A 27,051-nucleotide genomic window follows, 5' to 3' on the forward strand; every position below is an offset into this window, starting at 1 on the left:
ATATGAGACATCACCCTACAGTTCATGTGTTAGGCATCTCTCCTGTCTGCTGGCAATATTATTTGAGAGATGCTTGTAACATTTTCACTTAATTAAAAAATCAGAAGCATAAGGACTTCAAATTTTTATACTTTACGGAGCTGGCAGTTTACTTAATTTCCTTCAGTTTTAAGAAGGTGAAATGTAGCGCTTTATGGGCAAAATGTAGCAATTTCTGTTACTGCTCAAACGTGATGACAGAACTTTAACATAGTATTTTTTTCTCCACAGTAATTATTAATGTTGGTTTGCATGTGCTCAGAATAATGACACACACGTGAATAACTTGCTGTACTTTGTGACTCACTGAGATGCCTTCGCAGAAATGATCTTGGTCACACTTTGTGCACCAAACACTGTGGGGAGAACTTTTTGGTGGGGACGGTCAGCGGTGTTTTATTTTAAGAGCGAAAAATACACATGTGAGTGAAAGGTCATTTGATACACCCCTTTCCCCAAGCCTGTATAAATATTTTGGTTTAGTTGTGTTTGAATGGCGGAGTCAATGAGTTTCATCCTTTGTTTCAATCATAATAGCGTTTTGTTTGAAGTTGCTATTTCAAACCGAGATAGCTGGGCCTTTATTTTTCAAAGACGTTTTTTCCTGAGACCCTTTACGCTGTGATCTTATAGACGGTCGCTACTGGAGCTTCATTGTTAATTGTCTTTTAGGGGCACAAATATACAGCCTTTTCTTTCAAATTCAGGATGACTCTGTTTATTTACATTACTGAATGCAGGTGAACAACAAGGCATCCCTGGTACTGCAGGGATGCGAGGAGGAGCGGGAGGAAGCACAGGCCTACCAGCCATACTGCACCCCTGAGAGCCCACCAGATGCCTGCGGGGCTCCCCTGGCAAGGGCGGCTCCAGCCCAGCATGGCCACACCACTCCCCACGGCGGCGGCGGGAGGAGGGGGAGGAGGGACACGTGCACCCCAAACATACTCAGGCAGAGGAGCTGAGACAACATGCAGATGAGTGCGCAATGCATACTTTGACAGCACGACAGGGTTTTCACTCCTCTGTGTCCTCTCCCGTGGCGCAAGAGGAATTCTGGAGGAGTAAGTCATAGCTGCTCCGGAGCGCTGGCTGCAATGCAGCTCTTCCACATACCTGCTGCCTCGCATTCCCTCTCTATGCTTTAAACCTCTACATTTTTAGGATCTTATTCCCCGTCGTTGTTGGCCCCAGTGACAATATGGTGGGCAGACACTGAGCGAAGCCCTTCCCTGGGATGCCCTGACCATCAGCTGCTGCTCTTCTCCTCCTCCTTTGCCAACGAACTCACAAATCAGCATTGCAGCTGCTCAAATCAGAAATAGGGGGCCAAATTATCCCAGACAGCCATCCATTGCTTTCAGTGCAAAATGTCATGTACTTACATACTTAAAAAAAAATCTAACAAGTTCCTTTACCTTAATTCACTACAAGAAGGTAACTCTCCAGCATATTTCTGAGACACCATGGCAGAGAAAGGCAATTAAAAAAAAAGAAACAACCCCTTAGCACTCACTTGCAGTGTGGGTCTTCTTTCAAACAAGAAATTTATGAGCAAGAAGGACTGAAAAAAAGTCTTATATATCTGGACTACCACAGAATCCCAGTACAATGACTTTGCAGCAATTTGGTCTTTAGTCTTTATCTGTTTTCTTTCCTTTTCCCTTTCTAGCCTCTTCACTCTTGAGTACCACAGCTAGTTCTCCCTCACTCCTGCAAAAAAAGAAAGTACCAGTAGGTCTGCCACAGCAACGAAAAAATCTCAAAAGTCTCCAGCATGGTGCTGATACCATGATTATTCTTAAATTTATATAGAACTCCCCCTTTTGTCTCTACAGCTGACAGTAGGGCAACACACACGCATAAAAGCACAGGTAAGAACTAAAGAAATTGTGAAGAAGATGGACAATTCCTAAAATAGAACAAAACACACAGGTACACTATAGAAGCGAAACAAAACAAAAGCTGCTTTTTCTTTGACTCTCTAGCTTAAAGATGTTACATTTTGAAAATGAACAGTGCAGAGGGATCACAGAATTATAGAGTAACTCGGGCTGGAGAGGGGCGCTCCAGGTCTCTATTCCAACCTTCTGCTGGGGTTGCGCAGGGCTTTGGCCAGTCAAGGTCAGAGGCTCTCCACGGATGAAGCATCCACTTGCACGGGAAACATTTATTTCCAGATATACAGTTGGCATTTCCCCTGCTGCAACTGTGCACCTCTGCAAGAGTCTGTCTCTTTCTTTGCTATAACCTCCCATTAAGTAGTTGAAAATAGCAACGAGATTCCCCATTAGCCTGCTCTTCTCCAAACTAATGAAACCCAGCTTCCTCAGCCCCTCCTCATATATCATGTGCTCCAGCCACTAAGCGTGTACCACTTCTAATGGAGCACTAGTGTGTTTGTATACTAACAATAAGTATTATTTAATGAAATTAAATACTCTTGTGTAAGAAGAATTACTTTAAAAATAAGAAATTTTAATAGAGCAAAATATGGCCAGGTTAATAATTTTGCTCTGGATCCCAGAACATTAATTTAGCATGAATAAATAACTCCCAGCCTTTCATCTTATCTTTCTGACAGATGTTTCCCTATATAAAGGGTGGCATAATTGTTTTTGTCAGTGTTATAATTAAAATTGCTATGCAGCTGACATACAGTTTTTAATGGTTTCCCTTAGGATTATAACAGATGTTACCTTATTAGATCAGGTCTCTCCTGAAGTAAGAAATGTCATTGGCATAATCAAGACACTTCTTTCAGTCTCTTGAAGTAGACTGTCACAATTTGCCCGGTAACATTTGACCCTAAGGAATGAAATACATCCCATATTTCTAAGGAGAAAGTTTTCTGAAGAGTTTGAAAGAAATACTAGAGAATCTTACTTCGGGCTAACAAGTTGTACGGTCCAGCTTTAGCTGCAGCCAGAAATAGCTGGAAAATATAGAAGGAGGGAGCCCTGACGACTGCACCACCGACAGCCAAAGAAACTATGGCTTTTTAATGGTAAAAATAATCACAGCTTAGGCACATGGTAAAGGGTCAGTTGAAATCTGGTGAGGAACTGAGAAGTAGCAGTTATTGGGCTCCTATTACAAGAAAAGTTACAACCGTATGACACAAGCGTTAATTTGAAATGGGAGTTAGTTTAAATAAAGCAAGGTGTAATAGTAAGCTTAAAGAACAGCTTTTTAAGTGCAATTTAGGTCCCTGGTGTTCACCGAAAATCTAGAGAAGTCGAGGGTGGAAGCAACAAGAAACTGTGGCTCCAGCTTGTGTTCTCCTTACAGCTCAGTGATTTACTGCTACCGAGGGCTGCATCTTGTAACCTGTGAGGCGGGTGCTGCGGGACGCAGGCTGCCGTGCAGGTCCCCTGGGCACCCACAGCAGGACAGCTGCCGGACGGGCACACCGTGGCTGCTTCCCGACCGGAGCACGCAGCGTGATAGCCGGCACACAGACAGGTCTCAAACCAAGACACCGTCAGGACACCGCTCCAACAGGCAGCCAGGCTGGGGAGCTGGGAAGCTCCTGCGGATCCCCCCAGCTGGGTGCACCCAAAGTGTTTAACACCACATAAGAGAAGTCAGTGGTAGGTAGTGTGGCAAGAGAGTCAGGAAAGTTAGGTGGCTCCAACGAGGGCTAAGCAGAGTAAGAAAAGCAACCCATGCCTCCTGTCTGCCTGTCCACCGAGTCTCTTCAACCCCTCAGGGCGAACTCACTTTGGTAAAATAAATCTAACAGAAAGTTACTTTATATTTTGGTGGCATAGAGCTTGCCACTTTCCAAGGGCTACCAAACTTTTTCAAGGTCTGAGGAACGCCAACTCTGTTTTAGTGACTGTGGCATTTGGATCTGCAATTGACAAGACGAAACTGTCGGTACAGCTTTCACATTGCATCTGGTTTATATTAAGAACTCCCCAAAATAATTGTAGAAGATTCAACATGACATAACTGCTGAATTTCCACAGTAGCAAGTGTCATAGTTTACTTGTGAAAATAAACTATTTATACAGACACTTGAATTTTGTGGGTTAATTCTCCTAATCTTATCTATCTCGAGGACAGGGATTAATTAAAAATAAGCATGGAAAACGTCCAGCATGAATTATCTCCTGTATAGCCAGGGGAAAGAAAAAAAAAAAATCTGTCTCTCTGATCGAGCTCAAACCATCTTTCCGTCTCCCCGGGCCCAGCAGCACCGGGCAGGGAGGAGGCGTCGGGGCCGGGGAAGGGCCCGGCCGCGGGGCAGCCCCGAGAGAGGCCGGGCCGGTGCCACCGCCTCCAGCAGCGCGGCCGCCGCGGCCGTAGCGACGGCGACGACGACGACGACGACGGCAACAACAACAACCGGGTGCGCGGCGGGCGGAGGGGCCGGGCCTGCGGGGGGGCGGGACCCGCCGCCGCCGCCTCCCCCCGCCCGCTGAAGAGCGCCTGCGAGGGCGGGCGGCGGGGCACAGCACGGCAGAGCACGGCACGGCGGAGCACGGCGCGGCACGGCGGCAGCAGCGGATCGGCCGGCAGCGCCCACGCACCCGCCGCCGGGCGCCCGCCTTCCATCCCGCCCCCCCTTCCTCTTCCTCCTCCTCCGGGACTCTCCGCTGGGATCAACCCGCCGCCGCTGTTGTTGTTGGCCGGCTCCGCCGCATCGAGGATATTTTGGCTCCCGGAGAAGCAGCGGCGCCTTTTCTTTTTTTGGACTCTGTGCGGTGCCGGTGCCGGGGAGGGACGCCGGGGAGCAGGCGAGCGCCGGTCGCGGGGGCCAGGTGAGGCGGGGGCGGCGGCTGCGGCGGGGAGGGGGGCGGCGGCGGGGGAGCCGTCGGACCCCCTGAGCGACCTCCCCCGGGGGCGATGGCGGGAGCCGGGCCCGGGGAGCGGGCAGACCCCGCGGGTGAAGCGGGCGGCGGTGCCTGCCCGGGAGGGGACCCGGCGGGGCTGAGCCCGGGGGCGGCAGGGACGCGCTCGCAGCGGCGGTGGACGGGGGTGGCTTGTGGAGGCGGCTGCGCGCCCGGGAGGAAAGGGTTAATGGGCAGCGCGCACGCTGGATTTGGTTAGTACTTTAAAGGGACTTAAAAAATGTTGGGCTGTATGATCTCCCCATCTAACTTTTATGTGGGCGAGTGTGTCATATGTGTCAAAAGTCATACCAGCCCTCGGCTATCTCTCTCATCAGCACTTGGGGAGCCCAATAGTTGTACGGGGGATCAGCGCTCCTCGGGCAGGCAGTTCTCTCTTAACCTATTGGTACGAAATTTTTTTGTCTGAAAAAATTGCCATTTAAAAGCAAAACAACAACCAGACACTCCCTGCCCTCCCCCCCAAAAAAAACCGAAAAACAACAAAAAAAAAAACCAGTGGAGATACGTTACGAACAGTGGTGTGGTTTAGTTCTCCATGTGGTTGATTCCCAGCTGAATCCAGCTGTGGGTGAGCACCTGGCTATTGCTGAAAAGAAGTTGATCAGAATTCAGGAGTATTAGTTAATAAGTGCCTGATCCTGTTGACCCTGTTCTGGTTCACCCACTCAGCTATGCGGGGGTGTTGAAGAAGGTGTCCTGCCAGTTAAACCAATTATAGCTGGCAAGTAGCAGTCATCAGCATTCGTGGAGGAGTTGGAAGTGAGGCCCAGTCACACCGTCCTGTGCCGTAGTGTCTTTTCTGAACTTAAACAGCAGCTTTCTAAGTCCAGCAGAAAGCCAGCTTTAACCCTTTCTGTCATAAAAAGCCATATTGCCTTTTCAGCTCCGCTTGTCTCTGATACCTCTGTAAGGGTTTCGGATCTCAGGGCTGGAAACTTGTACTGCAGATGGGGAGAAAGCCGAAAGCACAACGAACAAAGGCTATAGTCATAACAACATGAGAGATTTGGTTGCAGGAAGAAAACTGGAGTGTTACAAAACATGCTAAAGACCTTCATATGTTATTAGACCAGAGCTTGATGTCTAGTTTTCCATAAGATGTGTAGCACAAAGGCATGGCCACAGAACAAACAGGCAGCCTAGCGTAGAGAAACAGTGACTTGGGTTAATAAGCAATGCCATGTAATGAAGACTTCGTATAAACCTTTTGTCTTAGGACCCTAAACATTTCTAAAGAAACAACAACAACAAAAAAACACAGGAAGGAGAGAATCCCAGTCCTTTTAGTCAACGGGGAAGTTCCTAACAGGATTCGTGTAGAGGCCAGGATTGCACCTGAAAGTGTCAGAAATCTGATTTGTAGCCCTAACTAGGGATCAGGTCTAAACTTACTGAAAATATGTAAAATGTTTTCACAAATACTTTCTGATTGGTAAGGCTTACAGCTAGTTATCCCTAGCCACCAGAGCAGATTTCAAAGGCAAAACAGAGGGTGTTAGAAATTGCTTTATACTTTTTTAAAAGTCCAGCCGAATGCAAGGATCAACAGTTGTTTAAACCGTGACAAACTTAATGAGAAGATTAGGATGCTTGCTGAGTGAGACGCATGCTGTGTGAAATTCTTTGCTGCTCAATGAGATGTATAATTTAGATCAAATATTTGCACATGCTGTTTGAGGTAAAAACCATCATTCAGTAGATTGCAGTTTTGGGTAACATTAATGAAGTATAAGGCGAATATTCCTTTCATAGTCAGTTGATTTATTTTATTTCAATGATAAGCCCCATACGTCTGAAAACAGTGAAGTTGAAATGGGCCTTTCAGGTTAAGAAGTCTTGATTTTAAGTGGTCAACTATATGAAAGGATGAAAGTTTCCTTGTCTATGGCTGTCAGATGTTTTTATTTTCCTCTTTGCTTACATGGACAGCTTTTGAATGTGTTGTCGTTTTAACAGGCTGGGCTTATTTTGTTAAACTCCTAATTTGCCATCTTTTTCTGAGTTTAAGATTGTATTTTGATTTTGCCTTGTGTTAACATGGCTAACGAGAGAGCTTGCTTCTAATAAGTGATCACAGTTTTGTGGAAATATTAATAGTGTCCTATGTGGCTATTTAAATACAAATGCACGTTTTCAGGCAGTTGCTGTTGGGCAAGAGAATTTAGCCCAATGCTGTGAAAAAGGAGAAGGAAAATTGTTGAGAGACAACTTGCCACAGTGTAGTCTGATAAGGTATCGTTCACAGACACCTGAATTACAGCATCACGGTAAACCTGAACAATGGCCATAAAACTGGCTTCATGCCTTATGTTTGATCTCTCCCATAGGTCAGTGAAAGGATATGAATCTTATAACTCTTTTCCTTAAGTGATATATAGGAGAACAAGTTATACAGGCCTCACACAACCCTGTTCCTGGTAATACAGGCAATATGGTACAGCTTTGACTTCAATAACATGAACATATTGATGGTGGTCCCGCTATCAACTCTTTAAAAAGGGGTATTTTACTGCATAAACCCTTTTCAGTTAAAACTTAGGTCCTCTAAAGCTTTATAAATATACTTCAATGATTATTCCTAAAAGGGTGAAAGGGGTGAATGTTGGTATGTAAAGGTGTACCGCGGTGAGTGGTCTGTCACTTCTCTTCCTTCCTTTGAAAGCTGAAGTCCAAAGTGAATCATGGCATGTGAGCAGAAATACAGTAAGCAAAAATAACTCAGAACTAAATGTTTAAGATAATGGGTGAAAGCTGGAGAATAGATCAAAGCAATAGATACTTGGTGGACAAAGGACTTCTGCAGGCTTTTCAGGCTAACAGAATAAGGTACTAAAAGCCCTCACATTCAGTATCAGAAGCTAACCGTCCTCTTGTTCGCTCATTTCATATAACTTTAACACCAGCGATGCCTGTGAAAGGTCTTCCAGTTAAAAAGCTGCTTAAGCTAGATGACCATTGTGCCCTGTGTGGTCAGGATGTGAGCAATGAGAAGGAAAGCTTTACCTGTATCTCATTCCGAGAGCTGTTCTGTAATCTGTACTGAAGCAGCGAGATATATCTGTTAACATGCTTGCTTCCTCGGTAGCAACATTTTTCATGTGACCCCTCTCATTTTTCAGATGAGTGATTTTGGGATCAGGAACATGGATCAAGTAGCACCTGTGTCTAACATGTACAGAGGAATGCTCAAGGTGAGTACTCTTGAGCTGCCACCTTCTAAACCCAACTAGGGCATCTCCCAGCTAATGCGTTTATTGTGGTCTTATTAATGCTAGCTCAGGAATTGTATAACCATGCCAAAGTGAACACAGATATTCAGGTTTTAATTGCTTGCTTGTAACCTCTAATCTTCTTCTAGAGTATTCCCACTGAATTCGGGAGATATGTGAAAAGCAGAACTTAAATAGGAAGATATAAATCTTGCACCCTCAACCCTCTCCCCCAAGGAGGCTCCTACCTTCCATCCCCCAAATCCTAAGAATTTGAAAAGAAGAGGTTGACAAGAACTGAGCTCAAATTCGTTGGAGTTGGTGGAACTTTTGCCTAAATAAAGGTTACAGGATTGGCAGTAGGGGTGGTCTTTATATCTTTAACTTGATAAGACTGGCAGAGGGCTGTTCTGATATGACTGGTTAGGTCTGATTCATTCAAAAGTATTGCATGAAAAAAAAAGTAGGTTATTCACTTACTACATGCAACTATGTGAAATGGAAGTCCAATACATTGTAAGAAACCAAAGGTAGTTATTAAGTATATTTTATCTTTAGATAGACTGTGTCTGTCACCTTGCTTTGAAATGAACTTACAAACCGAGGATAAATGAGAAGCAGACTATAAAGACTGAGTCTTTAAGGGCTTCCCTCCTCCCCATTCATGCAAGTTGCTTTTTAATCCCAGTATCAATTTTTTACACAGCATTGATTAATGTAAACCAAATAAAGGTTAGGAAGACACTTCCTGCTCTCATTAACTTTGAGGAATGTCCATGTTTTGAAGGATCAGTTAGTGAGATGCTGGTATGCTAACTTCTCTGATATTTTATGTCCTCTGTTAGCTTTCTCTCCTGCCCACAACAACAAAATCCATAAGAGATCCCCCAACACAGAGCTGTGTGCTCTGTAACACAGTGGTTGTTCTAAGCAGTTATTCAGTATTCAGTTGTCATCTAATTAAGTCGAAGTAGCAACCTGTATTCTACTATTTCGTAGCTGTTCACACTTCTTTTTATTTTGCTCTGTAATAATTACTCTTACATATGTTGAAAAGCCAAATAAAATGGTTGCATAACTGATAGGGCAAGCAGAATTTATTCTACATTGAGTTTTTCCCCTTTTACTACTATTAAGTTAAGAACCTGCTTAAACATTAATTTTCTCCTTTTTGAAATATGAAACTAGCACAGCATGGATTTTACTCATTCACATGCCACAGCATTTTTTCCAGTGACTCAGGATAAGGGTCAGCTATTTACACAAAACGCAGGAGTTTCCAAATTGTGTTGAAAGAACTTGCCCTTTCTTTTAGGTACTAGCGATGAGTCAGTGCTTTTATCTAGTAACGTATAAAGAATCTTTTACTAGCAGATTGGCAATTGTTATTAACTTGTTTCATGTAGATGTGAGCCTTTTCACAGGTTAGCTTTGACTGTAGTTGTGGGGGGTACCTGAACCAACCGTACACAATTTGTCTCTGCTGGCCAGTGCTCAGTGGAGATTTTTTAACCCAATTAACTGGGTCATGATATTGTTTACTTTACCAGCTTTTTCTTCTGTGGAGTGTATGCTTTCATAATGTATGTACTAGGATGCATTGCAGCTTGTTATAAAACACAACTAAAAAATTATGGTTCCTTGTTTCTTACTAGGGTTAATGTAATTTGGGGGGATAGGGGAAGGAGAGGACACACGGCACACAGAAGGCACCTGGTGCAAGAAGATTCCAAGCCACTTGAAACTTTGTGGTGACATAAAAAGGAAAATTGGAATGTGAGGAAATTAATATTGCTATTCCAGAAACATAGTTCAGGTTGCTTTTGCATTGCACATCAATACTGCCCTGAAAAATCTTTGCCTTGTCCTCAGCTAAATCCTCTACCTTGGCATAAGCTGGCAGACCAGTGGATGCCTAAAACAAATAAGCATTTGCAAGTTGCCTTTGTCTCCAGCTCCCTGAACTGCAGCAGCTGCCATGAGCAAGCTGTAGCTTTCCAGAACAATGCTCTATCCTCAGGTGCTTTTAAAAGCCTCAGTGGCAACTTTTATCCATCTGTGCCTCTAGATACTACAGATACAGTTTCCTTGTGACTAACAGCCAAGTTGCATAAATTGTTAACAGAGGAGGAAATAACTTTAAAAACATTCTCTCTGCCTCCCAAAGACTAATGTAGCTGGAGAGGATCTAATAAAAGTACTAGTGTTTCTAGCATACACAATTGACACAAGTCAAGTTTGAAAGAAGTTAGGTTTTCAAAATATAACAATATTAATTGAATGTTGCCAATATATCGGTAGAATCTGCTTTTATCTGGAACATTTGTATCAGTCCTCTTTATCCCTTTCTGTATAATGAAACTAGCAGTGTTTCACTGAGCATCTGAGCTAAGTTTAAGTCACAGCAAAGGAGTAACATCCTTCTTCAAGTCCTGTAAAGCTGGCTGTATAGCTTCAAGTGAGGTGGTTCAGATTAAATTTTTCCTTTTAAAAAAAAAAAAAAAACAACAAAAAAAAACAACCAAACAAAAAAAAAAAGCTGCATAAATCTACTGTAGGTCTTGCACTGGCAGTTGTTCTTCCATAAGTTACTGATCCTGCCTCTGCCATCAAGTACTCACCAAGTGGATAGTCAGTTTAAAGGGTTCAGGAAATAAGGATTTCTTTAAAATATACCTGGAAATAAATATCTCTCTCTCTCTCTCCACACACACTCATGCATTCTCTATTGTTGAAAGCCTAAATTACAGGAAAACTAAGAATATCCTTACTTTGCTTTACTGTAACCTGCAGAACATGCCACCCACCTAGCACTGTGGTCTGAATGTTAGTTGTTTTGTATTCCTGTACAAGAAGCTATACTATCATTGTGTTTATATTTCGAAAGCACAAGTTAGCTGATTTAAGATAGTGGTTGTGCATGATCTCCAAATCTAGGAAGCCTAACCCAGCCACTTCCTAGCAATGAAGTTGACAGTGCTCTAGCAAAATGCTCACATTGGTTTTTATTTATTCTGTTGCTTTGCAGCGTCAACCAGCATTTGACACCTTTGATAGCTCAAACTCTCTCTTTGCTGGATATTTTTTCTCACTAAATGAAGATCAGACGCTTCAAGAAGTGCCAACAGGATTTGATTCTACTTCTTATGGTAACTCTTCACTTTGTTCCTTAGTCCAGTCAGCAGATCAGAAAGAAATTTGTGGGGTCTAACTAATGTTTCATGGCTATACTCTTACAAGTGCAACGTGGATTTCCCTAAAAAGAAGTGTTTTAGTACACAGACTTCTGTGTACATGCTTGATTTTATCCATATGAGTTGCTCTGTGTATAGTTGCTGTTGTCTGTACTGAAAAGGAATGGGAACTGGGATTCAGTAGCCTAATAGACTGACTGTCCATTGAAGAAGACTTAGTAGGTAGTAAAGCAGAGCTAAGAGTTTAAAAATTAAAAAAAAAAAAACAAACTCTATGTATATCTAAACTTGCAACATCTCAACCATAATTAAAATGCAAGTATTCTGCAGGCTCCTTTCTCGACCTTCTGGTGTTAAATCCCAGTATGTTTTACTCCATACTTTAAAAACAGGGGTGGGGATGTTTTACAGATTTTTTTTTGTGTGTGTGTGTGTATGTAGGATAGTACCTACCAAGACTTCTCTACAAATCCTTGCCTAAAATCCCTGATGAAACAGGAGTTTTGTCCAAAACATAGATATTTTACCTGATCCTGCCTTTATTTCCCCTTAGGGAAGGGAAAAAAAAAAAAACCTCAAACCTCTGAAAACCACTAGTCCTTTGTTCTAATGTTATTCTAATCAGTCACCTGCTCTGGTCAGCAAAGCAAGTCCTAGCAGATATTGAGGATGGGTGTGGTAAAGGGCTGCTAATGAGCTCCACTTGCTGGGTCAAGTGGAGCCTGTAGATAGTCTAGGAGAACGAGAAGAGCTGCACAGCTTCATGAACTGACTTGGAGTCTGCTAAGTTCATCACCTTTATGTACCCTGCCACCATTATATGGCTCTAACACAGCAGAGCTCCTTCAAATGCAACCTGTGTGTCAGTTCTCAGAGGCTCTCAGATGTTCAGGGATGCAGTAGTGAGTGGGTTAAGTTGTCTTCAAATTACCCCTAGCTTAATGACACCAATCACAAACAAAATACCAGTAAAAGATTTCCTAATTGGAAACATCTAGGCAGCTTGGCTATCTTCAACTTAGAAGTTCTTCTTTCAGAGTAAAATGAGGCATCTTCTGGTGAAAATTGTGCAATAAGAAAGGCTGAGTGGAGGCCAAATTTCTCCTTAAAATGGAATCTACTTGCAAATTTAGAAATCAGTTAAGCAGATTAGTAATTTGTACTAGCATAGGATGATACTTGTTTTTGGATTTTGTTGCATTATTTAGGCACTGGGTGCCAGCTTGTTACCAGTCCCACTTGTTTGGTTCAGATGATAGAATAATCTATCGCACCGTGTACGTGGGTGATTGCGAGATGCATGGGAAGCTCTGAAATACAGTCCACTGGAAAGCAGTGTTAAATACTGCAAGCTGGTTCTTCGCAACCCTACTATCAGTTACTTAGCTCTCAAACTAGATGAAGACTGTCCGGAGTTATAAGGAAAACTGAAGTCAAACTATAGGTGACAAAAGAGGAATAAGCAGTCTCATATTTCCTTTAAAAAAAAAAGTAATAGTAAAGCTTCCCTGCAACAAAGGCACTTTGTTTAACTAAGAGTAAATGAGGATCTGTATCATGGAAAGCTGCAAAGCTTTAATTTAGCATGATGCAATTTTATCAAACCAGTAGCACAGAGATTTTAGTGTTGATATATTAAGTCAAAGACTTAAAAATATATTGTCTTTGACTTCACGTATCAGAAAATGGATCTACGCTGTTTGTTTCTGTTTTTAAAATACCTAGTTTCTAGCATCCTTTTCTTATTCTTCAAATAGCGCAGCAAAAACCTGTCACTCCTTTCACTGGCCTAAAAGTTAATGTATCTTCTTTTTCCCCTCCACCCCTTTTCTTTCTTGTAGAGTCGAACAACTGTGAATTGCCTCTGTTAACCCCGTGCAGTAAGGCTGTGATGAGTCAGGCCTTGAAAGATACTTTCAGTGGTTTCACAAAGGAACAGTGTCGGCTGGGTATCCCAAATAGTAAGTGTTTTCTATTTATAAGCTGCTTTTTTTTAATGCTAAGGAGGAGGCTGAATAGCGGCTCTTTCAAAAGAGAAAGAATGATGTCAGTAGGAAATACAAGAATGGATCCTATGTGAATCTGGCACAGCTTGACTTGGAAAGACCAGACTTGCTGGTATTAAAAATGGGTGCATGGAGAGCTCATGCTTTGGCAGCATAAGAGGGAATCAAGTAAGCTGAGGACATCTCTGGTTACAAGTGAATGCAGAAGGAAAATAGAGGACTGTTTTTGGTTTGTTTGTTTGGGGTTTTTTGTTGTTTTGTTTTTTGTTTTAATTCAAGAATACATTCATTCTGAATTCATTCAAAACTAAGTAACTTGGCTAAACAAATTTTTTCATTCACTGCCTTCTAACGAAGATTATTTGACAAAGGTCAGGAGTTATCTCTAAATGCTGAATACTTTGTCTTGCAGATCCATGGCTGTGGACTGAACAGCAAGTTTGCCAGTGGCTTTCATGGGCTACCAATGAGTTCAGCTTGGCAAATGTGAACTTCCATCAGTTTCTTATGAGTGGCCAAGACTTGTGCAACCTGGGCAAGGAACGTTTTCTGGAACTGGCACCTGACTATGTGGGTGATATTCTGTGGGAACACCTGGAACAGATGATAAAAGGTAGTTACAGAGCCAGAAAGAGCTTTTGTTTTAAGGCTTTTCTAACAGAAACAGAAATGGGACTCTTTCAATACTTGTTTCACTATGAAGGGCTTTTATTACATGTCAAAACTCAAAATGAACTTTAAAACTTGGTTAATAAAAGCATTATCAGAACTATTAATACATCCTTGGTACACAAAGCACAGATGCAGGTATCTGCAGAAATCATTCTGCGTTCAGGCTGAGTACCTATTGTGGTCAGGTTTTATTTGGAATAATCACTGAAATAAATGAGATTAGGATAAGGCTACTGTAATACCCCATTAAAAAAAAAAATTAACCAAGAGTTGGACAAAATTTGTTCACTACTTATTACAAGTTTTCAATTTTGTTCCTTTTAATGTAGTATTTTGAGGTAATTCAGTGAATGAATGTAAAGAAGTCAAAGACACCTAGAGGTGTCTTAGGTGAACACTGATGGTATTGCTAAAACCCTACATGCAGTGCCCTGTGAGTTCCATTGGATTTGGAGTGTAACATTCAGTAGTTGCACACATTAAGGACTTGGACCTTAAAACACACTGCAATTATTGGTTTTTCTAAGTTTTATGTTAAAATTCAATTGGTATGATGGTTTCCAAGCCTATTGGAAGTTGGTTAGGTTTTTCAGTGTGTGGTTTAGGTTTTTTTCAAGAGAGATTGCAATGCAGTGTGTTAGTAAAATTTATGTGAATTATGACCCGAAAATACTCAAAAGAGTCAGAAGCTTTTCATGGCATAAAGGTCATATTTTTGAAACTATAAAACCAAATTTTCTTTTTTTCTTCTCTCCCTAGACAGCCAAGAGAAAACACAGGATCAATATGTGGAGAACTCTCATCTCACTTCAGTTCCTCACTGGGTCAATAATAATTCCTTAAGTAAGTATTTTAAGAAATTTGACATTTTACATCTCTCAGTTTATTCTAAGCATGTCACAGATCCCAGTTTAAAAACAAAAAAAAGCCACCAGAATAGTTACTGTGCTTGGGGAGAACACTTGACTTCAATTGCTACAGCCTTCTTTCCTAGTATTGTTTAATTGCCATCTAATTCATATCGGAAATCTTTTGAAGAGCAAAAGCTTTGAGAAAATCAAATTTCCTCTTGGTATGCCAAAACATACATCTGTGGAGCAGAATGACCACTCTCACCTCTAGCAAACCGAGTCAAAAACTAGCATCACTGGGGAGCAGTAAGAGTTATGTTTAGGCCTTTTTGAAGACTGTGGAAGTGTAATAGAGCTTTTGAAAGTGTGTGGGATGCAGTGTTAGCTCCCTCAGATTGTTTGAGTGGTGTTGTATTTCATTCTACCACAGTCAATCTCCAGCTCGACGTTATTACACCACTTAATGATGAGGGCCTTACTCAAAACCACTTAAGCTTCTCCAGCTTTTTCTGTAGCCCTGTAGTTTCCTTGAAGAACAAACAATAGACATATTTGTGGTTGGCAAGTTATAGAGGGAGATTTACAGAATCTGATTTGGAGCCCATTAGATGGGGATCTTTTCGTTGACCTCAGCAGCCTTTCCAGTAGGTCTGTAGCATCTATCACTCTTTCAGTCAGATTTTCATGGGAAAATTACTTCTTGGTGGCACAACTGTAGTGAGGTGCTAGAGGTGTACTAGTCTGTTTAAGGGTCTGCAGAGAAAATCATCTAATTAATTCTTTTATTTATTTCTTCAGCTGTCAATGTAGATCAGAACTCCTATGGTATGCAAATGCCTGGATACCCTAAAGCCCTCAGTTATCCCAAACCCAGTCTCCTGACTGATGTCTGTCAGACTTCCACAGGACCGAATCTCCTTAATCCAGAACAGGAGTTTTCATTGTTCCCTAAAACCCAAGCAGATGCTGTTGGTGTGAACTACTGTGCAGTAAATCAAGATTTCCCGAGAAGCAATCTGAACTTGCTGATAGATAATTCTGGTGAGTCATTATCCGCATGATAACCATGCGTCCAAGGCCATATTCTGTATGTCTTTTCCTCCTTTGCATAATTTATATATGCAAGCTAGATTGAGGGAGAGAAAAGAAAAACAAACCCAACACTTTTCTCTTTTTTATTTTTTTGTTTTATAAAGGTAAGCTTAGAGAACACGAATCTAGTGACAGTGGTGCAGAAAGTTACGAAAGCTCAGATTCAATGCTACAGTCCTGGAACAGCCAGTCGTCATTAGTGGATTTACAGCGTGTGCCATCCTATGAGAGTTTTGAAGATGACTGTAGCCAGTCCTTGTGTCTGAGCAAACCTACAATGTCTTTCAAAGACTATATTCAAGAACGAAGTGATCCTGTAGAACAAGGGAAACCAGTTATACCAGCAGCAACTCTGGCTGGCTTTACTGGTAAGTAGTGAAGCAAAATGGTCACTCCTCTTGTGTAACATCAATATTCTGTATAAATGTGTACCATGGTGATAAAGTTGTATACTTGTAAGGTATGCCTTACAAATTAGTCAGAGACCACTACTAATGAAGAATTTCAATTTTAAATGTTACTAAAGTCTCATAGGACTATCCATCTAAAGCAAGAACAGGCAGGTACATCAGAACATGTAAAAATCAAATGCACTTTTTGATCTGTTTGGGAGATTTTGTCCAAGTATCCCTCTTTTTCAAACTTGTGAGTTTCCGCAGGTGTTGGCTTGCCTGTTAAGACCTTGTTTCTATAGTCCTTGCTGAAATTGTTTTTTCCTCTAGAACGCTTGCCAAGCCAAGGACTGCAGGACAAGCCCTGGAGCTTGAAATGCAACTGATGGGAGGTGGGAGTGAGGGCTAAGGGATCCATATAAAAGGGAAAGACATGGCTTGTGTCAAATCCTGTGTTTCCGTGAAAAAGCTGTTTTAATTTTAACATGTTTAGGAGCAGATTTGTGTTATAGAAAAAGACCTTAGGTTTCTTTCTGATATTAAAAAAGAAAAAGGTAAATCAGAGTAATTACAAGATCTGTCCTGTGATATGAGTATGGTGGCATACATTGGCTGTGGGAAGAGCTTGCAGAAGTGTTAATTGTGGTTTCTCCCCACCCCCTCTCTCTCAACAGGCAGTGGACCTATACAGCTATGGCAATTCCTTCTGGAGTTACTGACTGACAAGTCCTGTCAGTCATTCATTAGTTGGACTGGAGATGGATGGGAATTTAAACTTGCTGACCCAGACGAGGTATGTGGCTAATTGTGATGAACAAAAAGATTTAGGGTCTGATCCACCATCTGTGGGCCTAGTCTTGAATATAAAGCATTTACATGATCAGACACTTGCTGAAATCTCTTCATCTGCAAATGCTTTATTGTACAGTCAGAATTGCTGTGGGATGTTCCCCCCACCTCTCCTCCCACCCAGGGGTATCAGCATTTGCTTGTAGTTAGGAGAACACATTGTATAGCTTGAAACTTAAGGGTAGTATACAAAGTTAATTCTTTTGACAGTATAATACTGTAGATTAGCTTACTGGATGTAGTTGAATCAACAATGCTTGGGATTGCATGAAGGCATGGGGAAAATGCACTCTGCGTATCGCCATTCTTTTAGATATACAACAAATATGGCAGTGCTGCTTTTAAAATATTTTGAGAACTTATAGCTTTAGTCATTAAAAAGAAATAGAATGCATTTTCATTTTCTGATACTGTTATCAGTAAAGAAGTTATTGTATTACGAGATGTGATGTAAAGTCCACTGAAGCCTTTATTTAGGGGAAAGAAAAAAGGAGGGGGGGAAATTAACTCCAAGGAACTTCATGTCATTCAACTTCCAGTTAAAGAGCTGTCCCGTGCTGCTCAATAGCAAATTAACAGTTAAATGGTGTCTTCTTGAGAGAGGAGACTATATGACCTGTAAACTTGAGCTCCTTAAGCACGTTTTGGCTCATCCAATACAAATAGGTGTCCTTTTCACTGATATTTGCTATCAGCCACTTTCTCCTGAAACTGCTGCTAATAGTTGTCTCGGAGCATGTTCAGTTGCGGGGTCAGTCACCAACTCTTCTCTTATCAGTCTAGGACATCCAAAGCAAATAAAATGCTCTGACTGAGAAAGGGTTTTAATAACTGTGTTTATCAGCCACCGACTAGAAGAACATGACTTGAATAAACCCTTTACATTTTGCTTTCTTTTTGGACTGACAGGTGGCACGGAGGTGGGGAAGGAGGAAAAACAAGCCAAAAATGAACTATGAGAAGCTCAGCCGAGGCCTACGCTACTATTACGACAAGAATATCATCCACAAGACTTCAGGGAAACGCTACGTGTATCGCTTCGTGTGCGACCTGCAGAACCTGCTGGGGTACACGGCGGAGGAGCTGCATGCAATGCTGGGGGTGCAGCCTGACACGGAGGACTGAGCCCAAGGACGTGATGCTGCAGGGGCGAAGATCACGTATTGGGACTGTGTCTGGGAACCAACTGCAGTCAGTTCTTCTGGCTGTTCAGATGGGTGCAACTGTTGGGAAATAAGGACCTTAACCGATTTTGTAACCAGGGAGAGCTGGAAGGAAGTGGCCTTATTTCATCAGTGGCTTCGGGTGTTGCCATGTCAGGCACTTGAGCAGCATGGAAGTCAGCACAGACCCTAGCTCTGTCACGAAGACATGGAAATGCTCTCGGGTTAAGCATTTCTACTACCTGTACTGCCGTATAAAGTGGTTTGGCTACTTACACTGCTGTATAACAATGGGTTGGCTTTAAAACCAAAGGTTGGATGAGAAACCAGTGATGCAGCAGAACTATTGCTCAGATATTTCAAAATACCATCATCCTTGCTTACATCTTACATCATGCAATTTATTTAAAAAAACAAAAAAAAACCACAACAAACTAATTTATTTTAAATGAGCAGTAAGGAGAATCGATATTACTTTTGCTCTAGAGCACGTTTTAATATTATTATTACTACTCCAGAAATGTGCTGCATAGGTACATAAACACGTTGTGTCCAAAACCAGATGTAGCAACTGCTAACAAAAGAAAGAGACCCTTTAAAGAAGGGAAGGAAAATCATATCATTTCAATATTCAGTTTGTATATATTCTGTGATTCTTTTTGAAACTCTGTAACGTTCCTATTTAACAGATACTGTATAGTGTAAATTAAACTAATTGTATGTGTGTTTTGAAATAGGATGAATGTAGACTTATCAAATTTTTTTCATGTTTGTCTAGGATATACAGCCTTCTGCAAATATTTAATTGGCCTGAGAGACAACATAAGTCCTCAGTATGCATGCATATGGTATGCCTATGATATGAAATGGGGGGGGGCAGGGAGGGAGGGCTGGCTCAGTATTTTGCCAAGACAGAAGCTGGCAATTCTTTGTGCATTTTGGCATTTTTACAAGAAACTAATGATATATTCTGGGACATAAAGGGCCTGTTTGTGGTTTCTTCTGTAACTGAAAATTAAAATATTAATATGGATAGAATTACCTTTTTTTCCTTTATAAATGGCATATGTTTTTCAACCTCTATGCATGTCCTTTTAAAAAAAAATTTATATACAAGCCTTATTTTTTCAGTTGACTTGTCTCTTCTTCCTGCAGTTTATCCTGTATGATTAAAATATGAATTCTATTTTTGGAAATAACTGTGACTCCTTTTCAAAGATCAGGAGGGATTTATGTAGCAGCTATTTTTACTGCAAAAAAAAAAGGAAAAAAATTCACTGGAAAAATGTACTTTGTAAGAAAGCTTTATTTTTTATCTGAGCTTGATGTACATTTAAATGTGTTGTACAGTGTGAGAGGTTTAAAAATATGAGTCTTTATTAAAACCTCTTGAACAAGAAAAGAGCACGTGTACTTTTTAATTTGGAAAGTTTCCCAGGAGTTCCTTTTTTCTTTATTTGTTGTTTCAACCCTTGTCCATCCTACCACCACTACCCTAAACCTCTACAGGATAACAAAAAACCCCAAAACCAAACCAGCCAGACTTAATGGGGGTAGGGATGTTGTTGGAGAAAATTCTGTAGAGTGCATAGGCTGATGGTCTTGAACCAAGCTACATATATGCAACCACTCTGTGTTTAGATATAAATTCAAGTTAATGCCTTTGTGTTGTGCCTCTGAGAGAAAACTAGCAGTTCTGCATTGTGTTGTGAATCAACATGTAAACTGATGGGTAAATGTATGGAAGAACAGAGGCATGTTAAGACTACTTATGCTTAAGCTGTTCCTGATCCTATCCTGTACAAAGGAAGCCTACTGTCCTAACTATCTTTAGCTCATACTCTTCTCCATCTTTCCATCTTACAGAAAAGCAAAAAATATAGAAACATTTGCTCTTAAGCACATATTTAAAAAGTAGAAAATGTAGTTATTTAAAAAAATGGTGCTTCCTCTAGGCTTCTTGATCTTTCTTTCCACCAAACTGCAGCCATGTCTTGATGTTGCTTTCTTTGTAGTCACCCTGGTTTGTCGGCATGTTAAAAATTTAGAGAAAAAGGAGGGTTTGGGGTTTCTTTTGAGAATGTGCCTTTCTAAGTGGATGGAACTGAAAGGGTAGGCATGCATCTTGGAGCATGGCCCTGCTCTTCTCTGAACATTTGCAGACACTGTCCTTCAGCCTTACTTTTCATCGTCCCTGTGAAGGAAAAGAAGCCTCCCACATCTTTCCTCTCTTCACATCAGCCACTGCTGCAGGCCTGGATGCATCTCAGCGGGTGCTGGCCCACAGGCTGGTCTCACGCTAATGATGAAGAGGAAAAGGGCATAGAGAGAGCTGCGATCCCCTGAGCTGAGCCAGAACTTGGCAGAAAGAAAAAAAGAAAAAAATCCAAAAAACTCAAATCAACAAACTTTCCTGGCCTTTGGGTAGCAATCTTAAAAAGGTAGTGCTACATTTTACCAACTTGAATGACCTGCCTTTGAGCTGTGATCCTAACAAGGGAAGATGCCTTATTTTGCAGGAAATAATGTATGGTCTGTACAAGTTTCATTTTCCTGAACACAGAACTGTTTCTTCATTTAGACCGAAAGCTTAGTTGCCTCTTGTGTGCGTGATCAGTGTTGGCTTCAACCTAGAGACTAAAGGGAAGTTGGTTGTTTTCCTCCCACAGAAGCAAAGGAAATTTCATGATAGCAGAAGCAACAAAGCATCCTGATACATCCAACCCACGCTAGTGCATCTTCCAGAAGCAAAACCTGGTATCCTGCACTGAGTTGGGTCAATGCAGCAGTCCAAGCTGTAACCCAATGTGACCCAGAAGACAATTATCAAAGGATATTTTGTTGCAATGCACACAGAAAACACCACTCTGTTTTCTGAGCCACCCAGCATCAAAGAGGCTGTTGAAAGAAGCCTGGCTAAATTCTTCGCCTTCTTCAGGACAGGCCTCCCTGCCCTTCCAGCTGCCAGCTTTCCTCATGAGACAGCAGTCAAAATAAAGTCTTGCAGTTGGCACCTACCCATGGTTGGCATGTCACCTCTAATAACAAAGTTCAACTTCAAAGCCGCCTTTTTTTTTTTTTTTTTTTTTTTAATTTTTAAAAAAGGTAGAATCCCATCCTAAGTAAAACAATACCTCCGGGTTGGGAAATCTGTGAGCCACAAATGCTTGATGTCCAGGAGGCTATTCTGGGAAACATCTGTCTGCTGCACCCTATTCTTACACTCGCCTTAGGTCTTAGCTGTCAGCCACCGTCAGGTACAGGTTTGGAGCATGAAAAATGGGGCAGATGATGGATCACTTATCCCAGTACTGTATCTCCACCAGTGGGAGGAGGACTGAGTAAACCTGGCCACTCTTTACTGGTCCATTCCCCATGTGATTGCCCAGCACCCCCCAAGGTGTTCACCCTGTTGGAGGGGACACCCTGCCTGTTTCTTTTACTACTGACTTAAGGACTTCTTGCCTTGTCTGACCTATAAGGAGGCCCCTTGGTCACTCTCTGCTGACTTGTCCTCAAACATTGGAGACCAGCACCTCATCCAGGGTCTGAGGTAAGGGTACACCAAGGTTTTGCTCAGCAGCAAAACAAAGCTCTCTTCTCAGAACCCTGCTTCATGGTACTTTACACTTTCTTGGCTTTTTGTCAGTCACTGCACATTGAGATGATGATTTCAGAGAACTGTAAGTGATGACTCCGAGATCCATTTCCTGGTAACTACCATTTCTGAATTTAGCATCAGATACCCCTTCTTTGAGTTATTTTTCCTTGGGTGTATTACTTTGAATTAACTGATGCTCATCTGCCTCCTTTTTGTCAACTCGCACCATGTTGTGATGTCCTCCTGGAGTTCCTCACCAGCACCGTGGCTTTTGACTACTCAGACTACTTAGTATCATCTGCAAACTTGGAGGTTTCACTGCCCTCTCATCAGCCTGGGATTTCTGGCCCTGGTCAGAGCCAAAGTGGCTGTTATGCTAAGGGCCAAGAGGGCTGCTGCAGGATTCAGCCCTTCTTTGGTTTTCAGTTCCCAGCTCTTCCACAGGTTTCCGGGTGACCCCAGGTAAAATACTTCAAGTCTGAGTATCTCTTGACAAGGTTGCTGCTATTCTAGTATACTCATTCACTCACCTTTGTGCATGCAACTAGCAGCACCAAGGAGGTGTTCTGCTGAATCTCTTTTGGGCTTTCCCTCTCCACAGGTAGGTTGTGGGCCAGCACTCTTGTGATGCAGGACCACATCTGGCAATGAACAAGATCAGCAGCAGCTTGTACAATATGGAAACAGAGCATCTGGCCCTCAACAGGGTTCAGTAAAGCACTCTGAAACTACTGTACTCTGTAAATGTCGACCAGACACTGGAACTTCTTGTATTTTTGCTTAAAAAGCCTCCTGGAACTGAAAAGGAAGCAAGGACTAAAAACCAATTTAAATGTTCACAGCACAGTGGAAAGCCTTTTTGATGCCCTCTCCAAGGATGGTCCAAATTTTGACAGAGTAAACAATTGCCAGATCTCGGCCATCGCAGTTTATCTTGTATCTCATGTTTCTCTTTTTCTCTGTGTGAAATGGAGCACTAGTTGAACTGTCTGTGTTCACACAGCCATGTGACTGCAGCAGTGCTTCATATGCTAGACACGTGAATGCTCAAAACACTAAAGAAGGAATAAAAGGCATCCCTGTAAGCAAGAGGAATGAAAAATTCAGCCCAGGGTGCACGATCTTTGAAAAAGATATCTAGTATCTCATTTACAATGTGTGCCATGTGATGTGTAGTCTGGAGCCACACAATATGGGAAGTTATTAAAAATAAATAAAATAGGTTGGCCAGTGATAGCATAATTTGCTCTGTGCAAATTGAGATTTTCAAGTGATAAGTCTCATTTATGAATAGGAGAGTTTTGAGATAATTCTGTGGTTTGGGGAGAAGCATCAGACCTCACCATTTTTCTTCCTTCTGCCTCTACCTCTCTTGGTGTTTACAATGAGATAAATGATGAGCTTAACAAAATATAATGAGTAACATGTATAACAAGTATAATCATCTCTGTACATGCAAAAGGGTATGTTCTTTGGAAGATATGTTATCTACATGCTCTCTAGATAGCTAGCAAAATGGCCCAAACTCCCATGTAGAAGGTTTGCCATGATCTTCTGCATCATGATCTAAAATGAGAGAGCAAATGCAAAAGTCCTGATACAATTCCTCTGAAGCCTACATATGCAAAAATTATTTGTTCATTATTTTCTTTCACTGTGAGCAGAACCAGAAAAGAAAACAGGTTTGTCTATGCATTACTTAACCTTCAGTGCTTGGGCTGCAGAGGAAATCCAGAACCCAGAGGGAGGTGGGCAAGCTGAGAGGAAAGCATGTGGTTTGGAAATGGAGGGAGCCATCACATCGAGTGATGAATCCCTCCCAGGCCACCACCGCTGTGTATCAGGGCTGGTTAACCCTGCTCTCCTAGCCCCATCCCAGGTACGCGCACATGGGGCCAAAGGCAACGCGCACATGGGGTCAAAGGCAACACGCACCGGGGCTAAAACCTGCAGTCCCTCTGGAAAGCTGGTGGCCATGCCCTTCCTTTCCAGAAAACCAGATCTGGGCTTGCTCTCCTGAAGCATGGCCAAGGGGGATGGTGGTGGAGTGACGGCTCCCAACCCACTTCATGTACAACTCGCTCATCTGTGCAGCAAGGTCTGGGGTGGGATCACTCTGCCACAGGAGAGTTTCCAGCACCCATCTCCCACCTTGGCCCTCTAAGTGAAGTGCAGAAAAGGAGGGAAGGGTTTTCCATGAAACGGTTGCACGTTAAAACTCAGTCTCAGGTGCAGAGACCAGAATTCCCCCTCTCCTTCAGCTGGATGCCTGATTGTTAGGCTAAACAGACCTGTTCCTACTTGTGCTGCTTCTCTTTGGCCTGATGAATCTTGAATTAATTTTTTTTTTTTTTTTTTACTTTTTACTTTTGACTTTCTTTTCATTTTTTTTCCTGACAGAAGGCAAAGAGCAATCTAGCAGATGCAGTTCTTCCATTTAGCTTCCTCCCATTTGCAGGGAGATTTCGTTCTCTTACAGGGTGCTTTTTGCCCTGCGGAGGAAGAGGAGTTCTTCCAAAAGAAATATAATTCCTCCTACATGCCTTTGAACAGACCTGTTTGTTCGTTTTTCCCCATCTTGAGTGCCAGCCCCTGGGAGATGCCAAGAACCCACATCTTTTGCTGAAGTCAGGACCGGGTCCCAAACCCCCCATCTTGCATGCTGCCCTCCCCGCAGCCAGCCCTAGCTCGAGCAAGCACTGCCGCCAGTGAGCCAGTGGGGACATTTCTGCGTAAGGATGAACTGGTTTTGAACAGTTTCCCCAATGTCCTGGGCACAACGCTCCTTTTCTTCCTCATCAGGACTCTACAACTGCTGGCTTCCCAACTTTTTTTTCTTTTAAACAAATATAAGCATTGTTGTTTATGCAGGGAAAATTCCACTTTCTCCTAAAGGGGCTTTGCCAGGATCTGAAGGCTCAGGATGTATCTTTTCCACAGGCAGTGCCTTCCAGAATTCACAGATCCCTCCTTCTCTTTTTCATACACATGAATACTTTTCATTACACATTTTTAAGCAATCTCTAAAATCCCCAGCTAGAGCCCAGCACCATGATTGAGTCCGCATCCCATGACTCGTGCTTTGCGAGGGAAGGAGATTCCTGCCAGCAAAGATCAGCGAGAGCTGCCAGCAAGGCCAGTCCCTGCACAGTGCTCCCCATTTCTCTGCCTGCTCCAGCCTTAAGCAGCTCAGAAATGGGGGATTTGCCATTTCCCTTGGAGGAGCCTTGTGCAGACCTTACCCATAGTCAATCAAATGCTGTTTGGTTTCATGGTGCCTGCTGCTAAGTCACAACCACCACACTTCTCCAGTGGGTCAGTATGGGTAGTTCTCAGTGATGGTGTTGCTATTGCCTGTATGTTTACCAAACCTTGAAGACCACAGTCCAACACGACACTTGTTAGTGGTAACCCCAGTGCTTGGGCAATTTTGGCTATCATCATGTGACTTTACCCAGGTCAGCCGTGCGCAATGACTCATTCAAAAAAAAAACCATCAGTGGAGACCATCTGTTCCATCTTCCCTTCCTAAATGAGTGAACCTTTCCACTAGTTGAAGCAAAAAGATGTTTACCAGAAGCTGGAGCGCCAGTGGTGCTGCCAGCTCTCTGCAGAGCACAGCAGCCGGAAGAGCCAGCGCAAAACAGCCTCGCAGGGCAGAGCTTTCTGCTGTGGCGTGATTGGGCCCAAGATGTTCATATTTTATTACACCCATTTTTCTCCAAGAAATATTAAAATGCTCTCACTATTTGAAGGGAGGGGGAAATAAAACACACCAGCTGCCTAGCTATCCCTAAGCAACCTATCAAATAAAGCAATAAACTATTAGCAGGCAGAATGGCTTTAAAAGGACCCACAGCAGTTTCAGACCATCAGGGGAAGAATAGGAATGGAAATGATTCTGAAAATTATTAGTAGTACCTTAACAGCAGCCCCTTAATATCTCCCAGAGTATTCTCAGTCGTTAGCACAGCCGAGCTGCTGCTCCATGCCAATTACTGTCCCTGTGTTTCCCTCCGCTTGAGATGGATTTGCAGAGGATCCAGCTGAAATGAGATTTTAGTGAGATTCTGCTGCTCTTGCAAGTCTCCGCTGCAGCAGCAGAGGTGGTGTTGGGTGGAAGCTCTCCCAGCTCTTCCTGTAAGGCACTCTCCAAAAATAGAGTTTAAATGTGACTCAGACAAGGAACTGGCCACCACAGCTGCATTTCTACAGTTTCTTCACTGCAGGGATTTATTTCTCACTAATGGAGATACAGGGGACTGGCAGGAGCCATTTATGACACCCACAGAACCCAAACCCTCTAGGCTTTGTCCAATTTTGGTTTTACCTCCTCTTTCACCCTGTGGTATCATGAAGTGCCTACAGTGTGCAACTCTCAATAGCAATGCTTCATTACCATCAGCAGGTTTGCCACTTTATCAATCTAATGTAACCCCTAAGCTGGCCCTGCTTTGAGCAGGGGGCACCAGAGGTCCCAGCCAACCTCAGTTATTGTATGTCTCAGTCTTTTGTTCATAAAGGCCCAACTCGTCCTTCGCTCTGACATCCCAGGGTCACAGCACGGCAACAAGAACAGATGCTGATAGTGGCTACCCATCTTCTGACATTACCTTCACCCAGCTGCATAAGGAAAGTTTGCCATGCTGAGACAGGGAGTCCATAAAATTCATGCCTCGGCACCTCCTCAGTGGGTTGGAAATGCTGAGCCAGATGTCTTATAGCAGGTGCTGCCCTAATCTGAGGCTTGAGACCCAGCATGGTGGCAGGGGGCTGTGCCAGGTACCGAGGTGCTGCTTCAGCTGTGGGGCTCCTGGTCAGGAGCTGTGTCTGCAAGGTGGGAGAGGTCTAACAATAAAGTCAGCAGAAGAAGTCTGTGCAGACAGCCAGTTCTCAAATTGCTCACAGAGGCCCTTGTTTTGCTCTGGTTTTAGGTCACCAGGGTAGCCTGGACTCTTCCAGCCAGCCAGCCAGCCGGAGATCTGCAAACACTAAAACAAGGCAAGGAAAAGTGGGAACATGGCTTCTGCCTTGTCACTACAGCGCAGCAGACTTTCCCTGCCCTGGCCGCCACCACTTGACTTCTCTTTTCCTGCAATGCTTTTTTCCCTACTTCCAGAC

General features: G+C 42.7%; 1 protein-coding gene across 1 annotated transcript; it reads left to right on the top strand.

Annotated features, from left to right (window-relative positions):
- The first annotated feature begins 4,475 nt into the window (after positions 1-4,475).
- Positions 4,476-19,725, top strand: ETS2 (ETS proto-oncogene 2, transcription factor). The gene is made up of 10 exons (XM_087758488.1): positions 4,476-4,808; positions 8,021-8,092; positions 11,139-11,259; positions 13,146-13,265; positions 13,723-13,923; positions 14,742-14,825; positions 15,632-15,874; positions 16,030-16,293; positions 16,992-17,110; positions 18,076-19,725. Exons 2-10 carry the CDS (start codon positions 8,021-8,023, stop codon positions 18,289-18,291), a joined length of 1,440 nt encoding a protein of 479 aa, XP_087614614.1. The 5' UTR covers positions 4,476-4,808; the 3' UTR covers positions 18,292-19,725.
- The last annotated feature ends 7,326 nt before the right edge of the window (positions 19,726-27,051 follow it).

This window comes from Nipponia nippon, unplaced genomic scaffold (genome assembly GCF_047370975.1).
Source record: "Nipponia nippon isolate SJK-2023a ecotype South Korea unplaced genomic scaffold, ASM4737097v1 scaffold_2, whole genome shotgun sequence".
NCBI classification, from domain to species: domain Eukaryota; kingdom Metazoa; phylum Chordata; class Aves; order Pelecaniformes; family Threskiornithidae; genus Nipponia; species Nipponia nippon.